The sequence below is a fragment of the Hakea prostrata genome, chromosome 7 (genome assembly GCF_041222555.1).
Source record: "Hakea prostrata isolate BN-2017 chromosome 7, UWA_Hpros_2, whole genome shotgun sequence".
In the NCBI taxonomy this organism is placed as follows: Eukaryota; Viridiplantae; Streptophyta; class Magnoliopsida; order Proteales; family Proteaceae; genus Hakea; species Hakea prostrata.
In genome coordinates, this window is record NC_142606.1 from 18,372,528 (window position 1) to 18,394,318 (window position 21,791).

At 37.9% G+C, this 21,791-nt stretch overlaps 2 protein-coding genes across 2 annotated transcripts; both read right to left on the reverse strand.

Annotated features, from left to right (window-relative positions):
• Nucleotides 1-11,370: 11,370 nt before the first annotated feature.
• On the reverse strand, nucleotides 11,371-13,393 carry LOC149010265 (protein NRT1/ PTR FAMILY 4.2-like). The gene is made up of 4 exons (XM_089160679.1): nucleotides 13,181-13,393; nucleotides 12,502-12,906; nucleotides 12,318-12,409; nucleotides 11,371-12,118 (listed from the first exon to the last, which is right to left on the reverse strand). The coding sequence occupies exons 1-4, from the start codon at nucleotides 13,376-13,378 to the stop codon at nucleotides 11,371-11,373; spliced, it is 1,443 nt and encodes a 480-aa protein (XP_089016805.1). The 5' UTR covers nucleotides 13,379-13,393.
• A 4,328-nt stretch (nucleotides 13,394-17,721) lies between these two features.
• Nucleotides 17,722-21,023, reverse strand: LOC149010266 (protein NRT1/ PTR FAMILY 4.2-like). The gene is made up of 5 exons (XM_089160592.1): nucleotides 20,942-21,023; nucleotides 19,485-19,702; nucleotides 18,854-19,258; nucleotides 18,669-18,760; nucleotides 17,722-18,469 (listed from the first exon to the last, which is right to left on the reverse strand). The coding sequence occupies exons 2-5, from the start codon at nucleotides 19,680-19,682 to the stop codon at nucleotides 17,722-17,724; spliced, it is 1,443 nt and encodes a 480-aa protein (XP_089016718.1). The 5' UTR covers nucleotides 19,683-19,702; nucleotides 20,942-21,023.
• Nucleotides 21,024-21,791: the final 768 nt, after the last annotated feature.

Consider the following 21,791-nt stretch of genomic DNA (forward strand, 5'->3'; position numbering starts at 1 on the left):
GATTATGAGAAGGGTATTACACTACTGTAATGACCTCTTCTCTAATTCTATTAGCCCTTGAGTGAATCCCCCAATTCACTATGTTCTTGAAGCCATATGGCGATGATTCTTGAATTTGATTCCACCAAAGATCTTGATGACACTTTCCTTGATTTTTCTACCTATCTTTATAATTGTGGGGAAGGTCTCATACTATTACCATGACCTTCCCTTGTGTCCTCATGATTGAGGAGTTGATCCCTAATATTCCTTAGACCATTGGAAACCAAAAGGGAGGGATTTTGAGAGGAAATTCTTGGGTAACCCTCATGAGAGGGTAACCAATTGGGAACCCCTTTTATTTTTGTTAATTCATTGGACCCTCCCCAACACCTTTTTAGATTGTGCATTCTTTGTTTCTCTTTCTCTAGGGCGAATCTTGATTCTCCCTAGCCTTTCCATGAGAGCCATAGGTTATGAATGATGAAGCCCTAACCCCTTTTTTATAGACCTATTAAGATTGATTTTCGGACTAAGATCTCCCCCATGTCTTCATTAGGGTTAGGTTGTACTTGGTCATCAACCCCATGAGCAAAGCACCCTTGTATAGCAATATACATGGGGGCAGTTGCTAGTGGCGGTCGATTGAACCAAGCGACCGCCTGGTTCTGGTTGCGGGGTTTTGCCCTAATTTGCCCCCTGATTTCTATATATAGTAACCATTGCCTCTTTTACGAATATTTTATTCGTGGTTGCTATGTTTGGAGGTTAGACGACTGTGGAAACGTGTGGAATTCAGTTCTGAAGTGTTATTAGTGATCTGGAGATTAATCCTTCTCTGTTTTTGGTATTCTAGTGCGAGGTATTGGATTCTCCCTTCATCCTTTATCTCCTTTGTCTTTCAATTTCGTGTTAACCCATCCTCTCATCGTAGTGGTTACCCTTTTAATCTTTCGCAACTCTCTTTCCAATCTTCTTGATGTGATTCATCCGAAAACGAAACCCTGCTTTCGTGAAAAGGATAGATCCAGTCAAGGGGAGAATTCTAGGTAATCTAATTATGATGATTGTTAGGTTTCTTATCACCTTTTGACTAGAGGAGTGTTAGATTTGAGATTCAGACTATGATCACTCGAAATTCGGATTGAAAACGGATGATCAAAAGCTTGAGTTTCGGATTTGAAACTCTTTGTTTTTGGGGCGGTCACTAGTGGTGGTCGCTCAACCTAAGCGACCGGCCCAAGCGACCGGCTGGTTTCCAATTGTCGTGTAAGTTTGATTTTGGAATTGTTTTGACTCTTGACTCTTATATATTCTTGTAACCCTATGCCTAGGTGTCCTCTGTTTCTACTTAAAGTCTTATAATCATTATTGGATTGCAACTTAAAGAGGTTCTACTAAATTACAAGGTAAGGACATGCATTCTTATTTATATGCAATTACATACACATGATGATTATGTTATTCTATTTACTATTCTTTGATCATGTAACTTGCTATAATTGTATAAAGCATGTGAATCTTATTGTACACTTGCTGTTTGTGGTGTTCCTTGATGTACTTCATCTTTCATGATATTGCACAACTGTTCATGGTATGATAAAGAGTGATGTAGTGTAGTTGTGATGGAAGGGGTATTCCATTGGGATATCTTGACTGGAGATATCAGAGGGTTGTGGTATGGGACACATGCTCACTAATGCCTCTAGCACTAACATGATTACTGGATGACATACCAAGGGAATCTAGAACTGCATGGCTAGGTACCCTATATATTATTACCCTTTCGGCAGGGGAATTGAAGCCGGGTGACCTGTGACAATGGTGACGTGACTATGTGTAATCCTACAGCGGTAACCAGTCCCGTGCGGAGACTCAGTGATCCATTGTTGGTCATGCAATGGTAGGGTTGCATATGTTAGGGTTGGATTCATGGACGTCCAAGGAGCGGACAGGGTGTCGTGAGGAGTCATGAGAGCATCCGCCCCAACAATATGTGGATGACCATAGGGTTAAGGAGTGGAGTCCAACAGCGGTAGTCAGTCTGTGAAGGTTCTCACTCCTAGGTTGCGAATGATACTGAACCGAGTTGGTTGGTGCCATAGGGGAAGTATCTGGACTTCATATAGTATGTTACCATTATGACTTGCATTGGATTAGAAACCCCGATATGCGCCAGTACTCATTGCCAATGGTCGTGGTGAGAGAGTGTTGACTTAACCCCCAGCTATGGTTTGAGAGGCAGGTGTGAACTTACCCCTTTGCCCAGGATCCCTACAGAGGTAACCAGTCCTTGTCGGATCAGAGTGACTAGACCTACCCAGAGGAGGGCTGGTGTATATCTTAAAGCATGTCAGCTGTTAGAGACTTGCATAGTTAGATCTTAATAGCATTCATATTTCTGCATATCTTCCATATCATTTCATATGTGCATTCGTGGATTGTATTGACATATATATGAGAATTGTCTGTACCTTACCGAGTTTGTCGGAACTCATTCCTTTCATTGTATATATTATATGAGTTGTATAGATGGTTGCACAACGCCAAAAGTTGGAGATGATTCGTATGAAAGAGCCTTCTCGTATGAAGATGATGTGACACAGACAGTGGTATATGAACTTGCAGAGCATGAAACCTCCTGAAGATGCTTGTGTGCACTTTTAGCACCCATTGATGGCCGACGAAGGCAGATTCCCAGGATTTTGATGATCGTATGGAGAAAGATTGGAGGACTCATTTGCTTGCTGATTTAGAAAATCAGTTTTTAGATATAGAAAAGAAAACCAGAGAGAAGATTATTTAATTATTTATTTTGCTTCCGCTGAACTCGATTTTACTTTTGAATCTTGATTTTCTCTCTTTCGTTTCGTTATTTGATTTTATTGGAGTATTTGGACTCCTGTAACATTTTTATTAATTATTGCACTTATTCTTGCTCTTGATTGTCTATACTTGTATTTTATTATTGATGTGTAAGACTGTGGATCCTATGACGGTTCGCACCCACAGGTTGTCGGGCGGGTAACCGAGACCCGGTGGGCGGGGTGTGACAGATGGTATCAGAGCCCTGGTTTTACGAAATCAATAATAGTTAATACAAGTATTAGATGAGCAATCTGAGTCATAGATCCATAAGTGACTCAAATTATCTTAGAGGTGAATAACAGAGAACTTGGATTAAAAACTTGAATAAATGAAGCATAATACACCAAGTTTGAATAATGCACAATAATTAAAATTTATGACTTGTACTTGGGTTGTAGTCATGGGTTAAAATTGAGTTGTCAGTTTAAAGTTATTGTGTATGTGTGTCGAGTCATGAGTTGTCTTTGTGAGTAAGTTTTTGTTGTGAGATGTTGTCGAGAGTAAGTCGTCATATGAGTCTAAATCGTGTTGTCGTCATGTGTTGTTGTACAAGTTTGAGTCGAGAGTTGTTTTATGTTGTCGTTGGGAGTAATGGTTGTGAGTGGTCGTTATGAATCATAACTAAACATTGAACAATTCTTAATGCAATACAATAACACAAGTGATACAAATTTAATTTCAATAATCACTTATGTTACAAGTCTGAAAGTGAATACATCTGTGATGACATAAAGGGAATTCCTAGAACTATCTGTTTAGGTAATTGTTTATGAGAATCGAGCTGATCTTTCATAGTTCGAGACTCCTCCTTTAGTCGTGTCAGTCAATCTTCTATAATATATATGTGTGTCTCCATCCTCTCCTGTTGAGTCTCTATCCTCTCTTGTGTGGAAGTTATCGCCGACAACTGAGAAACCACACCTGGTGCCTCAAAAGTTGAATTTGATGGACTTCCCACCTCAAAATATCAAGCTGGAATAGTTTCCTCATCTTCCTGAACCTCCTAATCCTGAGTCTCATCCTGAGCTTGAGCCTCATCCTAGTGCTCATTCTCATCCTCAGTATCCTCGTCCTTATCATTTCATACCCTCATCATCATCATCTTCATCCTAAACCTAAATTTAATATGAAGTTTTGACTTTTGCCTTCTTATCCTCCTATAATCTCTGCTTGTGTGTTGTGTGTTGTGTGTTGTGTGTTGTGAAAGACCTTGGAAACCCTAGAACCTTTTAGGAAGCCTAGAAAACTTTTCTTCAGGTTTGTTATTCATAGCCTTTGTTCCTATCTTCGTTCGATTTGTCACATTTACATCTCTCGCATTCTTAACATCTGCTTATCGTTTTGAATTCCTCATTGCCATTTAAGAAGTCAGCCAAGAGTCTAGTTTTTTGTACCTATTAGATCTATTTTTTCGTTGTACTTTCCATCCCCTAGTAAAGATTCGGTGGAAGAATCACACCCCTAAAGAAGTTTCATCATCTTTTTTGGAAACCCAAGTATGCTTTCAATTTCGAGGACAAAATTTTTAAGGGAAGGAGATTGTGAAATTCCATACCTAATCCTAACCTTGTTGCTATGCCAAATGCATACATTCCATATGCATTGTTTGATTTATTCTCTGCCGTATGAGTTACATAATTTCGTTTGGTAGAAGTTTACCCCGAAGCTGACCTATTCTCTCTTCTATTTTGCTGGTGCCTTCTATCTCCCTTTAATAGGAGGGTGATCTTAAATCATTCCCATGACTGATCCTTCTATCTCTGCTGTTCTAGAGTGGATCTCTGTACACTCTATAACCTTGTGAAATCTCCACATGATGATTTCGAAGAGAAATCAAGTGTGATCTTCATGAATTGTTATTCCTTCTAATTGTTTCAAGACTTCAAACCTTTCATCTCCTATTCTTCAATCAAATATTAGTAATCTCTCTTATGTTGTATTGATCTACTTTAACTATGTTTTATTCTTTGTGATTGAGGCTATGAAGAAGATGCTGCATCCTTGCAACAATCTCTTCTACAATCTTCTTTCATTCTTAAGGTTTTATGATCTTTAAATTGATCTTTGCCATGATCCTTGTGAAATCTTAATGAAGCAATGATCATACTTCCGATTTGATTTCAAAGCATGTCAGATTTACTCTTTGTTTTCTTACAAAAAAATTATTGTTATTTGTTTTCCGTAGATTTTGGCAGAAGAAAGTCAAGATAAAAGCGATGTATCTCCATCTCTTTGGAAGCCAAGTACTCTCCCAATTTCGAGGACGAAATTATTTTAAGGGGGAGAGAATGTGACATCCAGCCCAAACCTAGTCGGGAAACCCTATCTGTTTTGGGTGAAGTAGGGTTTGTTTAATGTTGACTTCGAAGTTGGACCGTGATTTCAGTTTTACTATTTTTGAAAATCTTAAGAAGCCATGTCAGACATTTCCCTTAGGGTTGATCCAATGACTACCTTCCTATTTTCACGACTTTCTTAGAATTTTAGATTGTCATGCAAATTGTTTTTTTCTTTTTCTTTTTTGTTTTTTAATGAAAAAGAGAGATAGTGAGACATAAGAAGTGCTAGCACACACCACGTAACCAACTCATAGTACTCCTAGATTAATATTACTTTCAAAAAGCTTTAGCTATCAATAGTTACATTTTTATTCAATTCGTCAAAGTTCTTGGTTAATTTAAGGAGAGCCCTACAAATAAAATCCAAAATGACATATCCATATGGTCTTCTCCAAGTTCGACTTTTCAAAAATTTAACTATTATGATATTCTATAATACATCATGAAAAAGGAGGTACATTGTCGTTAACAAAATATCTAAGTATACATATTAATATTGCATATTTTCTTCATTTCTTGAATAATATATTTTTTTGGATAAATTCATTTCTTCAATTATAAATGCAAATTAGGATTCATGAATCATGAATCTAAGAAGACGATGGACCCTTTGCCATTGATTATACCAAAATGTCAATCATTGAGTTTGTTTTTTTATAAGAATTATGATCAATTTTTTATTATTCTATTATATCAAAGAAAGGCTTAAACACATTCATCAACAAGAGTTGAACTCATGACCTCTTCACTCAAAAATGTTGGTTTCAACTACTAGAACAGCTCTGTGTTGGCCATTTCTCTTGAATTTAAATGCTAATACTATTTTTATTGATTATTCTTGCTTATTCTTAAGGAAATATTTCCATTTTTCACTTAATAAATCATTATTAAATACATTATACCCATAAGATCATTACTAACGTATCCAAATTATTAGATTTAAGCATTCAAATTTGATCATCAACAAATGCATTTTTTCTTTTTTTCTTATTGGGCACTCAAAACAAGTTTCTTTATTGGCTCGTGCTTCAGTGTTGCGCAGTTAGGTGAAGCCAACGGTCGAGATCTAAATTTTTGTCGAGATTTCGATCTCGACTGTCAGTAACTAGTGCTTAAATGCGCAGCATTGAGGTTACACTATTCTTTACTATGGAATCAACAACATAAGTAACTTAAATTAAGTACCCATTGTGTTAGGAGTACTGCAACAATGACTAAGCTAACTTTAAAGGACTGTCTAACAAGTCCTCTACTTAAGTGGGACTATAAATAAATAACAACAATTAAAAAGTTAAAAAAAACCAAAGTGATTTATGAAAGGAAAAGAGGACGATTCCATATGATATAAATTTATAATATTTTGTGGAAAGCATGAATAAATGCTTGCTTTAAAGAGTTTAAAGACTAATTAATATTTTACCAAAAAAGCTAATTAATAAAAGAAAAATGAAAAGAAAAAATAATTAGAAAGGTTTATTTTTAAATTTTTATAATATATTTTTTTTGGAGTAAAGAAACAAATAGCATTCAATTGAGTTAAGTCACACATCTAGCCAACCACAGCTTTAGTACTGATTAGGAAGTCTTGCATTTTTTCTCTTTATGGACAAAATATGTGGTGATAATTAAATAAATATTCACGAAAAACAGAATGATAATTAAATAAATATTTGTCTCGTAAGAATACATTTTGAGACGACTGTGGTCCACACTCCACACTTCACTTCACACAAGAAATAGTAATGGAGACTTGGCATCAACGAAGAAGACCAGAGTCTGAATTTGACCTCTCCACCCTCAGCCATCCATTGACGGCTGTTGAGTTGCTTTCCATTTTCCAACTTGGAAAGAAGGGTATTTTCGTCCTTAGAAGAATATGCACATCTTACGCTAGGATGATGAGTTGATTATGTCATACAAATCACCATCAACCTAATCTGAAACAATTATAAGGTACAGAATTTCGGTAGATTTTGCCGGTTCGTTAGCTAGCGAACCGGTACAGTTTTGCCTTGGTTTATACAGATTTTGACCTCAGGTATTTTAGGTCATTTTGGGCTTAAATTTGGGAATTTTTATTTGCGGTGACCACTGCTGGTTGCTGTCGACGGCCGTGATTTTGCCACATCAGCGAAATTTGAATGAATAGTTGAAATTTAAACAAGGAGGGTTTATGTGTAAATATTGATTATTATTTTTTGCATTTAGGGATTAAGTTTTATTAATTTACAAACTCAAGTCCCTCATTCACCCGATATCCAAAACCCTCTCTCTCATTTTTGTCTTCTCACACTGACGCTATTTGGGAGCACGATTCCGAGAAACTAGGGCACTCTCGTGATAACCTCATCACCAGTTGCCGTTGAAGGTGTATTTGCACTTCTTCAAACTGAGTAGATTTTGTTTTCATTTCAGTTCTAGATATTCCAGATTTGCTGTAATCCACATTATAGTTCTGATATTGTGATTTTACTCTAGCCGTCTCACTAACCTAGAAGAAGAAGACGAAGAGGGGGATGACAGAGATTCCAAATTTAATTCCTTAAAATGTTAAAAAAAAAAAAAACCAATATTTACACATAAACCCTCCTGGTTTGAATCTCAAATATTCATTCAAATTTTGCTGACATGGCGAAATCACAGCCGTCGGCAGCAGCTGCTGCAACAAATAAAAATCCCAAATTTGGTGTATGTTCTAATTTGATGTCAATATTTGATAAATTTGAATTATTTTCTATAAATTATTCTATGTAAATATTCTTTCCTAACCACATTTAATATGTTACCATCTGAGGCCTAAATCATTTGGACATAATTGGAAAGATGATCCGTTGACCTTGAAAATTACAATAGAAAATCCCTTCGTAATTTAAATTTTTTCCATAAATTTTTTCATGTATATACTCTTCCCTTATCGCATTTGACATGTTGCCTTTTGAGGCATAAATCACTAGGATATAATTAATAAGATTACTCATTAATCTTGAAGATTTTGTTACAAAATGTGTTCCAAATTTAAATTATTTTATGAAATTATTCTATGTAGATTTTCCTCCCTAACCGCATTTGGTACATTTCCTTTTGAGTCTTGAATTATTGTGACAGAATTGGTTAGATTGTCCATTGACCCTGAAGATTCCTCTATACAATCGCGAGAGAAATCGCCTAAAAATTGTGAGAAATCACTAAAATATCTCAAAAAATAGATATTTTGCCAATGTTTCGGTTGATTCGGCGATATCTCTCCAAATATCGCCGAAATTGTGCAATCTCGAATATCACCACGTGTTTCGGGAAAAGTTGTTCCATAGTCAGAAACAAAGTTTAAAAAAATTTGTGTCACCGTGTCGGTAGCTGACAACACCACCAACACGACGACATATCGCAATATGTTTGGCGACATTTAGAGGGGTGTCGATGAAAAATCGACCCCCATTTTCGAAGTGTATTTGAAGTCATTTTAGTCTAAATTTTGTTCGGTAGTTTAATTTGAGGTCAATAAACACACTGAGAGCGTTATTTTGACTTAAAACATCACCTAAACCATATTCTTAATCGACACATATACGGTTGTATGCGGGTGAAACTGAAAGTCTAGAAAACTTGTGGATTTGTATGAAATCCTGTTTGAGTGACACAAATAGTATAATAGTCAGCATTAACGAAGCAAGGGATCCACATCCTCTGTAATTTATTTCCCTACAATTCCTTACAATTTATTCTTAGGATTGTGCCATGTGGCATTAAGTAATCCAACGATCACCCAATTCAAACTAAATTTGATTTTATTTAAACTCTAGTTTGAATTGGGTGACCGTTGGATTACTTAATGCCACATGACACAATCCTATGAAGGAATTGTAAGGAATTATAGGGAAATGAATTACAAAGGAGGGCATCAATACCCAATCCTATGGAGGGCAAAATCTTTATCTTATGCGGGGCGGTTGACGTTGATTAAATCTGTCTTTTACGGCATTATTGGGTATTGGGTGCAGTGTTTTAAGTTACCTCAGACAGTGGTACATTCCTTGGAACGATCCATGGCTCGCTTCTTATGGTGGGGTGCTAGAGAAAGTGGGTCAATAAAAGTTTCTTGGCAAAAGATCTGCAGACCTTTTAAGGAAGGTGGCTTGGGCATCAAGGATATTTTCAATTGGAATTTGGCAGCCTTGGCGAAGCAAATTTGGCTCATATGCATGAATTCGCCATCTCTGTGGCAAACCTTTGTTCGACATAGATGGTTGAAGAAGAACACTATTTGGTCCCTTCCTCTGCCGAGTCGATGTTCTTTCTCTCTTCTGGCCATATTGAAGGTTAGATCTCTGATTATTCATAAGATTCGATACTTAGTGCATGACGGATCCACCATATCAACTTGGTTTGATCCATGGTTGGAATCGGGTCCACTATATAGCCCTGGGTTGTTGGGGTCTACTGCGGTTGGCAGGGAGCCTCATTCTCGCGTTTCAGACTTGATAGGTGATCATGAAATGTGGAATGGAGAGGTAAATGATCCTGTGATTCGTGACAAGTGGCTTGAAATTTCTAAGACGCCCATATTTCGTCGTTTGGAAGGGGACAAGCCAGTGTGGACAGCTAGTTCTTCAGGTGATTTCACTATTAGTACGGCTTATAGTATGCTTCGTCAAGCAAGTGAAGAAGTGGGTTGGTATAATGTGATTTGGTCTTCTAAAAATCCAAAACGGTTCGCTTTTGTTGCTTGGCTAGCCTGCCTTGAGCGCCTTCCTACCAAGGACTGATTAATCTCATGGGGTAAGAATATTAACCCAACTTGCTCATTATGCCAATCGGTAGGAGAATCGCATGCTCATATCTTCTTCTCCTGTCCTTTCTCTTTTGGTGTTTGGAGCCGTCTCATGATCCTTCATGGGCTCAAGGATCCAGGTCCTCTCTCGTGGGCAGACGCCTTGCAATGGTGCATTGAGCATTTCAGGGGATCCGATAGCTTGAATGATGTGAGACGATTCAGCTTTGTTACCATGATTTACTTTTTGTGGCAGGAAAGGAATAATCGTACCTTTCAGAAGGGCTCTCGGAGTGACCTTGACATCTTTTACTTAGTGGCTAAGATGACCCGATTACGGTTTCAATTTGTTAAGCTAGTGGTGGAGGATTGCCCGAGACAGAGACAATTCTTCTCTAGTTGGGGTATTTCGGTTTCTTTTGCTCAGGTTAAGAGTTCTATTCATTATTGCTTACCGCCGCCATGGGGTTGGATCCTGATCAACTGTGACGGTTCTCTCCGGGGACATATTGGAGGGTATGGTGCTATGGCTCGAAATTGCAGAGGTGATGTTATTTTTGCTTGTTCTGGTGGTTGTGCTAATGTGGGTGTTTTTCATGCTGAGATGCTTGCAATTCGGTGTGGCTTGCAATTTTCGCAACAATACGGCTGCAATAAGGTTTTGCTGCATTCAGACTCCGAAGTGGCAATTAGGACTTTACTGGGTACTTACCGCCACATTGGGGGATACTACACATTGTTGAGGATATTCTTCACTTGAGATCCTTGTTTCAGGAGTATATTTTGGTGCATGGTGTTAGGGAGACTAATAGGTGCGCGGATTTTTTAGCCGGATTGGCAACGTCGGACCAAGAAATTTTGTTGGATCCTCTCTCTTTGCCTGCTCAGCTCTCTCAATATGTTGTAGAAGAGCGACAGGGTCGTAGGTTCTTTAGAACCTAATCCTGTATTATTGTTTGTATTTTATTTATTTCTATTAATATAAAGTCTCCTTTTCTCCAAAAAAAAAAAAAAAAGAATTACAAAGGATGTGAAGCAAGATGTACTCGTAAACGTAAAATATTGGAGCAAAATAGGATTAAAATGCAAGAAACATGAGAGAGAAACGACATATCAGCGACATTGGTAATATATCGACGACATATTATCGACTTATTGTCAACCTCGTATGAGAGTGAGGTGTCATGTAGCCCCACTCCTACATGACGATATATTGCCAACACTTTGAACCATGATCAAAAGCCCATTTTTTGGAATTTTTTTTATTAAACTATAAACTTATTTATTAATTACATGATCATCAAAATACTACAATATTTCTTACAAAAAAAAAAATAATAAAGAAAAGAAAAGAAGAAAAAGGGGTAAACAACACTAGAATATATCTAACTAGAAACTTATTTCAGCTACAAAACCTCAGAACCGTTTGGCCCAGTACAAATAGTTGAGAAAATTGAGAAAATTCAGCACACAGAGGAAGGCAAAGAACTCGTCCAAACGGCTGTGATTCAAATGAGTCCCTCCCAGAATCTCTTTGCCGAAAGATTTCGTCACCGCGTTGACGATTGTGACAAGCACAGAACTCAGGAAGTAACCCATGGAGGTGGAGCACCAGGACAATGAAGTACACATGCTTTTCATGCTTTCAGGTGCCTCAGAATAGAAGAACTCTAACATCCCACCAAGGGTGAGGAAGTCAGCGAAAGCAAGAAAAAGGAACTGAAACAAAAGCCAGTAGACCTTGAGCGTAACGTTATCATCCACAGCCGCTGAACGTCTCTTAGCTTCAATTATAGTAGCTATGGCCATTGCTACGGATGCCAAAATAAGCCCAAGACCGATTCTTCGCAGAGGTGCAAGTGGGCTCTTTTTCGGATCTGGGTATTTGTTAGCTAACTTCCCTGCGAAACGCTCTAAGATAGGGATGGTGGAGAGCATGATTATCAATGTAGGCACCACTAGAGATGGCGTCGGTATCTCGAAGTTACCAAACAGTTTTTTGTCCATGAGAATCCCTTGCTGCACAGTGAAGGTTTGAAGCTGAGCCAAGCAGCAATTCATCATGATTGTACTTCCAAAGATCGGAAGGAGGCCCAGGAATGTCTTGGTCTCTTCAATCTGGCATGGAGTTATAGCATCATCCGCTATGGCTTTATCTAAACACCTGCACTTCCACAGTAAAGACTTGGGTGTAAATCAACCTTCAATACTAGTGACATACAAACTGCAAATGTTAGACACTTGACCAATGCACAGATCAAAAGCTACAAAGCTAGTGCCCATATATCAAAGCTTCAAATGTCATTTTGTTTGTCAAAGTTAAATTGCAAGTCATGTCGCAAAGAGAATAAGAGAAGGCTTGCCTGAACTTGTTTTTAGATCTCTCAGTGTTGCCAGGTTTAATAATCATCTCTTGGGGTTGTGCTTTCCAGTTCCGTGCTGTAGCCACAAAAACCTATGCAAAATGAAGAAAAAAAATAATGAAAACTCAGAGAACACTTGAGAAAATCTGGGCAAAAGAGATTATTAATTAGTGAAGAAGTCCACCTTAAAAACCCTGCTTAATGAACTCCCCCTTGGACGAGCATGTTTGTAAAATGGGAGTCCACCAACAAAAATGCAGAGTGCGATGGTGAAGAGGATGGTCCCAATATTAAAACTCCATTTCCAACCTTCATTATCTTCAACCCAAACCATAATAGTAGATGCTAGAATCCCACCTGTAGCTAAGGAAAAGAAGAACCAATTGAAGAAGGAATTCATGAGCCTCTTGTTGTTTTGATCAAGTTGGTCAGCTCCATAAGCAGGCAATGAAGACTTCACCCCACCCACTCCAGTGGCCATTGCATAGAGCCCACCGAATAGCAGAGCTGCTTCGGATGTGGATGGCCTTCTTCCCATGGCCGGTTGGAACCTTGTGTAATTACCTTGGATTGTAAGCAACGCTATTCCCTGTGCCAACCAATAAAGTTAGAAATAATTGTTAGGATTAGGGTTTAAGCGCAAGTAGTTTTGGTTAAAGTATTACACTCTCAGTACCTAGTTTGTAATATCAAAACTTTTGCTTCTAGCTAGTATTTATAAACCTAATTGGACATTTTTATAAAGCTCATTATTCTATTGAATCTAACCACTTTGATGTCCATAACATAAGTTGCATATAACTCAAATACATCAACAATAATAATCTCACACCACATATGAGTACATGAACTACTATACTTACCAGGAGCTCTATTATGCCAAACAGGATGAAGGTCCAAAACCTTGAAAGGAAGGAATCTGAGATGAAACCACCAAAGATTGTGAGTACGAAGGAGGTGCCCATAAAATTTGTGACCATGTTTGCAGCTTCAGCGATTGGATAATGCATCGAAGACGTTAAATATGAAACGAAGTTGGATGCATTTGATAGGAACACCATGTTTTCTAATACCTCCACAACTGCATATAATCATAGAGATGATAGTAGATTATGAGAAGAGAATTGAAATAGAAACTAGCTCTGATTTCTACTCAATCAAATAAAGTTCAAGAGTTATATGGCATTTATAAATTCCATATGAAATATTTTTCAAAAAAATGCTGTTATCCTATTTATTTTAATGACTTAATGAGAAACACATTTAGGGCCTGTTTGGTTACATGAATCCAGAGATTTCAAATCTCTGGATTCATGAATCTGAGAATTATACCTGTTTGGTTGTAAAAATCTCTAGATTCATGAAATCTAGAGATTCACATTTTTACACTAAAAATGTGAATCTGTAGATTTATGGGTAAGGGGTGAAATCCAGAGATTTCAAAAAAGCTATACATTTGCATATTCACAAAAATCACGTCGATCAAATAGTTTTTTAGGATGAATCCACAAATTTCATTCCACAACCAAACATCTAATTTCGTAAATTATAACTCCATAGATTTGAAATCTATAGATTTGAAATCTCTAGATATTTGAAATCTCCAGACTCATGTAACCAAACAGGCCCTTAGGGCATGTTTGGTTACATGAATCCAGAGATTTGAAATCTCTAGACTCATGAATGTGAGATTTATACCCGTTTGATTTTGAAAATCTTTGGATTCATGAAATCTACATATTCATCTTTTAACACTAAAAATGTGAATCTGTAGATTTTGAGTATGTGGTAAAGTCCAGAGATTTCACCCCATCTATAAAAGTACTAAACATTTGTGTATTCACAAAAATCACGTCGACCAAATTGTTTTTTACGATGAATCCATAGATTTCATTCCACAACCAAACAGTTAATTTTATGAATTATGACTCCATAGATTTGAAATCTCTAAATATTTGAAATCTTCAAACTGATGTTACCAAACAAGCCCTTAGAGTATCGTTATAAGTTTAGGGTTTTGGGGTTTTTAGAGTTACCACTGACGAGTCAGGCTGTCCCCCCCCCCCCCCATTCCTCCTCTCTCATAGTTAATCCAATATAAGTATGTTTTTTTGTCACGAACAGGCCCATGTGTGAGGGTTGGGAGATGGGATGACAGGCAATTGGATTTGATCATCTCACCAAAACTGCCCATGCCCCATCCCCCACACTAACAAATGGCCTGACACAGGGCTTACCCATATTTGCCATGTGAGTGTGAAAGAATGGGAGCACGAGTAGTTTGGGTGGAAAAAATCTCCACACCACTGATGATTCAATAAAACTCGGACTGACTCAGACCTAGTCTAGTAATTAACTAAACCACAGGGTTGTTTAATCACAGTTTTAACAATAGGGAATATGACCTGTAAATTGGCCTATATAACTCGGAATGGGTTGTGAGTGATTTTCTCATTCCCACCGATTTGCATCTTAAAAAGAACGATTTTAACCAATGCTGTGCAATTCGGATCGGAATTGGCATGGACCCATTCGAATTCCCAGTGTTCCTGTAACCCTCACTTTTCACTCTATATATAGAGAGAGAGAGAATTCCAGTTGCCCATATTAATTAATCTATGCAAAATATAAAATAAAAAAGAAATGAAAGGTGGAATATTACCGCAAATGAAAATAGCAGCTTTAACGCCACCGAGCCCTGTAGATTGGACCCTTCTACCTCTCCAATCAAAATTCTCATCCTTCTCATCGTTCCTCCCAAGTTCCTGCTTTGCCAGAAAAGAAAGATTGAACTACTACTGTAAGAAAACCCCTCTACAAACGCATAGATGATTTATATATCGTTCTCTAGCTCATATTTCCAGTTTAATTCAATCATTTTTTAGTTCACCCAAACAAAAAATCCATCAAATTAAGGTCCTGTGTTTCATTTAGAAATAGCTAATCTAGCTAGCTGATACAATTTTCAACAAGTTATCAAACTTACAAAAACATGCAGGAAAGTTTGACAGGAAAAATAATGATATTAATAGATCTGAGAAGTTGTTCTTCTGTGCTAGATGTTAGAAATGATTTGAAGTGGGAAAAAGGTCACAGAGAGAGAGTTTTAGAAGCCTACCATTACCAAAGCACCGAGTGGTTTTCACTAGATCTCTGCGTTAGTAACTGAATCAAGGAATGAAGAATTGAGAAGAGGAAAGAGAAAGATGGTTCTCCCAGTTCAGATCTTCACGAGAAAAGCTCTTTATAAGAAGATGGGCTGGATCCTAATCGTTTTTTTTAATACTGTTTTTCTGTTCTTGATATGAAGGCAGAAGGTGTTGAATGGTTTTGATTTTCCAGATTTAGTGAAAATTCGGAGGATGGAGAAAGGTTTTAATTAAAACTCCAAGCAGTGAACGGTTAGATTAAAAGAATTTTTGAATTGTTGAATCTTGATCGTTAAATATTCTAACATGCAAAATTCATTTACTCAAGTGAATCTACGGTTAGTTTTACAGGTTAGGTCAAACATATGAAATGAACCGAGCCGAATCGATTTTCCCGTTCATTCCAATCTCTTTTCCCTTCAATAACCACCACTGTCGCTGGCATGACCTCCGTGGCATCCTCGGCGTTGCCGCTACCATTGTCGGTGCTTATCGACCAACAAAGGTATCACTGAGTTCTTCAATCAACAAGCTAAGCATCACTTCAGCACTTTCATCAAATACCCGAATCACCACCTTACTCTTCTCCTCCCAAACCACACAACCAAATTTCCCCTTTCCCCTCTTCCTCCTCCTAAAAGCATTGTTCTCCTTGAGAAAGCAGGACACTATAGCATCCCTGCTCAAGATCATAAAGGGGCAACTGGCAATAATGCTCAAAACCAGTTAAAATCAGCCTTGTAGAAGCTGACCACTGAATCAGGGAAGCATGCTGCATGCCTAAACCCATAAAAAAAATCTAGGATACACAGGCAACCCATGGTTGGATAACACACAGCTAGTACAGTGAGAAGATGGTGAATAGAAGTTCTCAGTTCACTAAAAATGGATTTGAAGCATCTGTTGAGCTTTAGCTGTTGATTCTTGAGAAGACGATGCTAATGTAATCTAGCAGATAATAGAAAACCAGATTGGATTTCGCAAGTTTGATTGTCGAAGCTGGAACATGACAAATGAGAACTCAGTTTTCCCCTTTGTGCGTTATTCTTGAGTCGCCCATTTGAACCAAGCTGCTACTCTGATAAAATACAATCTAATTGTGTAAAGCGTGATAGTTCTCTTTTAATTTCAAGCCAAACATAGACCATAGAAGCCCTTTGAATAACCCATCACACCAACGTTCCGTCGCTGCTGCAGAGTCAGGTTTAGTTCTACCATCTCCTCTATAACTTGGTTAATGTCGCGTTTAACCAGTTGGGCGTCATTGAACCACTTTGGTGTCTCCAGATTTCAACCCAGCATCTCCCGCTGGCAGAACCTCTGAATAGTTTCATCCAAATTGAGGATCTTGGTGGAGTAACGAAGCCTCTGAACGATGTTCAAAGACGAGACCTCGTCGCACTTTAGGACAAGATCTTTCCCTCTGCAACTTCTTGATCAAGTTCTCCAGCCCCGTTTACGATTGTTTAACTCTAAATCCAATAGCCTCCCTTCTTCAAAAATAGGAACCACATGTTCCAGAGTACTTTGGAGTTGTTCAAGATCTTTTCTGAAATTGATAGCCTTATTCTTAGTTTTTAATACCATAGACAGCAGTTCTCCAGCTACTCCACCAGCCAATGCACCCACCATTATTTCCTCTGCCATCTTCTGTACTTTTCTCTCACTGTCAAAGACTCCTCTTGTGAATCCAAATCCCAAACTTAGGAATCCTTACAATGGTAGCATCATTGGCGACGCCGGAGGGTGCCAAGGAAGTCACGCCAACGATAGTAGTGGTTACCGAAGGGGAAAGAAATTGGAATAAAAAGAAAACCGATTCGGTTCGGTTCGGTTCATATGTTTGAGTCAAGCTATAAAACTACCCATAAATTCACTTAAGTGGATGAATTTTGCAGGTGAGAATATTTAACGATCAAGATTCAATTATTCAAAAATTCAAAAATTCTGTTAATCTAACCGTTCATTGCTTGGAGTAGTGCCACGTAGGCACTGCTCCCAAGCAAAATCCAAACGTGTAGGTTCCTAGTTAAAGAAATTCAGCGAGGGATTTTACCAACACTTTGAACCATGATAAGAAGCCCATTTTTTGGAATTTTTTATTAAACTATAAACTTATTTCTTAATTACATGATCATCAAAATACTACAATATTTCTTACAAAAAGAATAAATAAATAAATAAAAGAAAATAAGAAAAAAGGGTAAACAACACTAGAATATATCTAACTAGCTACTTATTTCAGCTACAAAACCTCAGAACCGTTTGGCCCAATACAAATAGTTGAGAAAATTGAGAAAATTCAGCACACAGAGGAAGGCGAAGAACTCGTCCAAACGGCTGTGATTCAAACCAGCCCCTCCCAGAATCTCTTTGCCAAAAGATTTCGTCACCGCGTTGACGATTGTGACGAGCACAGAACTCAGGAAGTAACCCATGGAGGTGGAGCACCAGGCCAATGCAGTACACATGCTTCTCATGCTTTCAGGTGCCTCGGAATAGAAGAACTCTAACATTCCACCAAGAGTGAGGAAGTCAGCAAAAGCAAGTAAAAGGAACTGAAACAAAAGCCAGTAGACCTTGAGCGTAACGTTATCATCAACAGCTGCTGAACGTCTCTTAGCTTCAACTGTAGCAGCTATGGCCATTGCTACCGACGCCAAAATAAGCCCAAGACCGATTCTTCGCAGAGGTGCAAGTGGGCTCTTTTTCTGATCTGGGTACTTCTTAGCTAACTTCCCTGCGAAACGCTCTAAGATAGGGATGGTGGAGAGCATGATTATCAATGGAGGCACTACTAGAGATGGCGTCGGTATCTCGAAGTTACCAAACAGTTTTTTGTCCATGAGAATCCCTTGCTGCACAGTGAAGGTTTGAAGCTGAGCCAAGCAGCAATTCATCATGATTGTACTTCCAAAGATCGGAAGGAGACCTAGGAATGTCTTGGTCTCTTCAATCTGGTATGGAGTTATAGCATCATCCGCTATGGCTTTATCTAAACACCTGCACTTCCACAGTAAAGACTTGGGTGTAAATCAACCTTCAATATTAGTGACATACAAACTGCAAATGTTACATACTTGACCAATGCACTGATCGAAAGCTACAAAGCTAGTGCCCATATATCAAAGCTTCAAATGTTATTTTGTTTGTCAAAGTTAAATTGCAAGTCATGTCGCAAAGAGAATAAGAGAAGGCTTGCCTGAACTTGTTCTTAGATCTCTCAGTGTTGCCAGGTTTAATAATCATCTCTTGGGGTTGTGCTTTCCAGTTCCGTGCTGTAGCCACAAAAACCTATGCAAATTGAAGAGAAAAAAATAATGAATCCTCAGAGAACACTTGAAAAAATATGGGCAAAAGAGATTATTAATCAGTGAAGAAGTCCACCTTAAAAACCCTGCTTAATGAACTCCCCCTTGGACGAGCATGTTTGTAAAATGGGAGTCCACCAGCAAAAACGCAGAGTGCGATGGTGAAGAGGATGATCCCAATCTTAAAACTCCATTTCCAACCTTCGTTATCTTCAACCCAAACCATAATAGTAGATGCTAGTATCCCACCTGTAGCTAAGGAAAAGAAGTACCAATTGAAGAAGGAATTCATGAGCCTCTTGTTGCTATGATCGAGTTGGTCAGCTCCGTAAGCAGGCAATGAAGACTTCACCCCACCCACTCCAGTGGCCATTGCATAGAGCCCACCGAATAGCAGAGCTGCTTCGGATGTGGATGGCCTTTTTCCCATGGCTGGTTGGAACCTTGTATAATTAGCTTGGATTGTAAGCATGGCTATTCCCTGTGCCCATCAATGAAGTTAGAAATAATTGTTAGGGTTAGGGTTTAAGCACAAGTTTTGCTTAAAGCATTACACTCTCAGTATTTAATTTGTAAAACCAAGACCGTTTAATTATACTGTTGGATCGTAACTACTTTGATGTCCAGAACGTAAATTGCGTATAACTCAAATACATCAACAATAATAATCTCACATCAGATATGAGTACATGAACTACTATACTTACCAAGAGCTCTATTATGCCAAAGAGGATGAAGGTCCAAAACCTTGGAAGGAAGGAATCTGAGATGAAACCACCAAAGATTGTAAGTAGGAAGGAGGTTCCCATAAAATTTGTGACCATGTTTGCTGCTTCTGCGATCGGATAATGCATTGAAGACGTGAAATATGAAACGAAGTTGGATGCATTTGATAGGAAAACCATGTTTTCCAATACCTCCACAACTGCATATAATCATAGAGATGATAGCAGATTATGAGAAGAGAATTGAAATAGAAACTAGCTCTGATTTCTATTAATTAAATAAAGTTAACCTAAAAGTCAAGAGTTAAATGGCATTTATAAACTCCATATGAAATATTTCTCAAAAAAAAAAAAGCGATTATTTTATTTATTTTAATGACTTGTTGAGAAACACATTTAGGGCCTATTTGGTTATATGAAATCTCTGGATTCATGAATGTAAAATTTATACCAGTTAGATTGTGAAAATTTTAGATTCATGAAATCTTTATATTGATCTTTTAACACTAAAAATATGAATCTGTAAATTTATGAGCATGGGGTAAAATCCAGAGATTTCATCCCATCTATAAAAGTACTAAACATTTGTGCATTCACAAAAATCACGTCGACAAAATTATTTTTTAGGATGAATCCACAGATCTCATTCCACAACCAAACAGTTAATTTTATGAATTATGACTCCATAGATTTGAAATCTTTAAATATTTGAAATCTTCATATTGATGTAACCAAACAGGCCCTTAGAGTATTGTTATAAGTTTAGGGTTTTGAGGTTTTTAAGATTACCACTGAGGAGTCAAGTTGTCCACCCAATTCTTCCTCTCTCATAGTTAATCTGATATAAGTATGTTTTTGTCACGAACAGGCCCATGTGTGAGGGTTGGGAGATGGGAGGACAGACAATTGGATTTGATCCTCTCTATCAAAACTGTTTGTGCCCCATTCCCCACACTCACAAAAGGCCTGACACAGGGCTTACCCATATCTGTCATGTGAGTGTTGAGGGATGGGAGCACGAGCAGTTTTGGTGGAAAAAATCTCCACACCACTGATGATTCAATAAAACACGGACTGACTCAGACCTAGTCTAGTAATTAACTAAACCACAGGGTTGATTAATCACAGTTTTAATAATAGGGAGTCAGACTTGTAAAGTGGCCTATTTAACTCGGAATGGGTTGTGAGTGATTCTCTCATTCCCACCGATTTGCATCTTAAAAAGAACGATTTTGTCCAATGCTGTGCAATTCGGATCGGAATTGGCATGGACCAATTTGAATTCCCAATTTTCCTGAAACCCTCACTTTTCACTCTATAGAGAGAGACAGAGAGTGATTTCTTGAAAAAAAAAAAGAAAAGAGAGAGAGATTTGTTGCCCATATTAATTAATATATGCATAATATAAAATTAAAAAGAAATGAAAGGTGGAATATTACCGCAAATGAAAATAGCAGCTTTAACGCCACCGAGCCCTGTTGATTGGACCCTTCTGCCTCTCCAATCAAAATTCTCATCTTTCTCATCGTTCCTCCCAAGTTCCTGCTTTGCCAGAAAAGAAAGATTGAACTACTACTGTAAGCAAACCCCTCTACAAACGCATAGATGACGACGGTTTAACCCATTTATATATCGTTCTCTAGCTCATATTTCCAGTTTAATTCAATCATTTTTTGGTTCACCAAATTCAGGTCTGTGTTTCATTTAGAAATAGCTAATCTAGCTAGCTGATACAATTTTCAACAAGTTATCAAACTTACAAAAACATGCAGGAAAGTTTGACAGGAAAAATAATGATATTAATAGATCTGAGAAGTTGTTCTTCTGTGTTAGATGTTAGAAATGATTTGAAGTGGGAAAAAGGTGAGAGAGAGAGAGAGTTTCAGAAGCCTACCATTACCAAAGCACCGAGTGGTTTTCACTCTCTGCGTTAGTAACAGAATCAAGGAATGAAGAATTGAGACGAGGAAAGAGAAAGATGGTTCTCCCTGTTCAGATCTTCACGAGGAAAGCTCTTTATAAGAAGATGGGCTGGATCCTAATCGTTTTTTTCTGTTTTTCTGTTCTTGATATGAAGGCAGAAGGTGTTGAATGGTTTTGGCTTTCCAGATTTAGCGAAAATTCGGAGGAAGGAGATAGGTTTTAAAACGTGTAACGAGGGTTCCCAGTTCAAGAAATCCAGACGATACTCACCATGCATCCATGCAATTAATACTTTTCCAAACCTGGCAAACCCAGCAGGTGTGTGGTGTGTACTACTAATATGAACATTCAATTTTCGTAGCTTGT

What these genes read in the sequence shown, in the direction of transcription:
- LOC149010265 (XM_089160679.1), bottom strand. Translation starts at nt 13,378, where the DNA reads ATGGTGTTCCTATCAAATGCATCCAACTTCGTTTCATATTTAACGTCT. An exon ending in CATTAAGCAGGGTTTTTAAG is followed by an intron (nt 12,410 to 12,501) that starts GTGGACTTCTTC and finishes CATTTTGCATAG; the next exon opens with GTTTTTGTGGCTACAGCACG. An exon ending in AGATCTAAAAACAAGTTCAG is followed by an intron (nt 12,119 to 12,317) that starts GCAAGCCTTCTC and finishes GTGGAAGTGCAG; the next exon opens with GTGTTTAGATAAAGCCATAG.
- LOC149010266 (XM_089160592.1), bottom strand. Translation starts at nt 19,682, where the DNA reads ATGGTTTTCCTATCAAATGCATCCAACTTCGTTTCATATTTCACGTCT. An exon ending in TTGGCATAATAGAGCTCTTG is followed by an intron (nt 19,259 to 19,484) that starts GTAAGTATAGTA and finishes TGATGGGCACAG; the next exon opens with GGAATAGCCATGCTTACAAT. An exon ending in CATTAAGCAGGGTTTTTAAG is followed by an intron (nt 18,761 to 18,853) that starts GTGGACTTCTTC and finishes CAATTTGCATAG; the next exon opens with GTTTTTGTGGCTACAGCACG.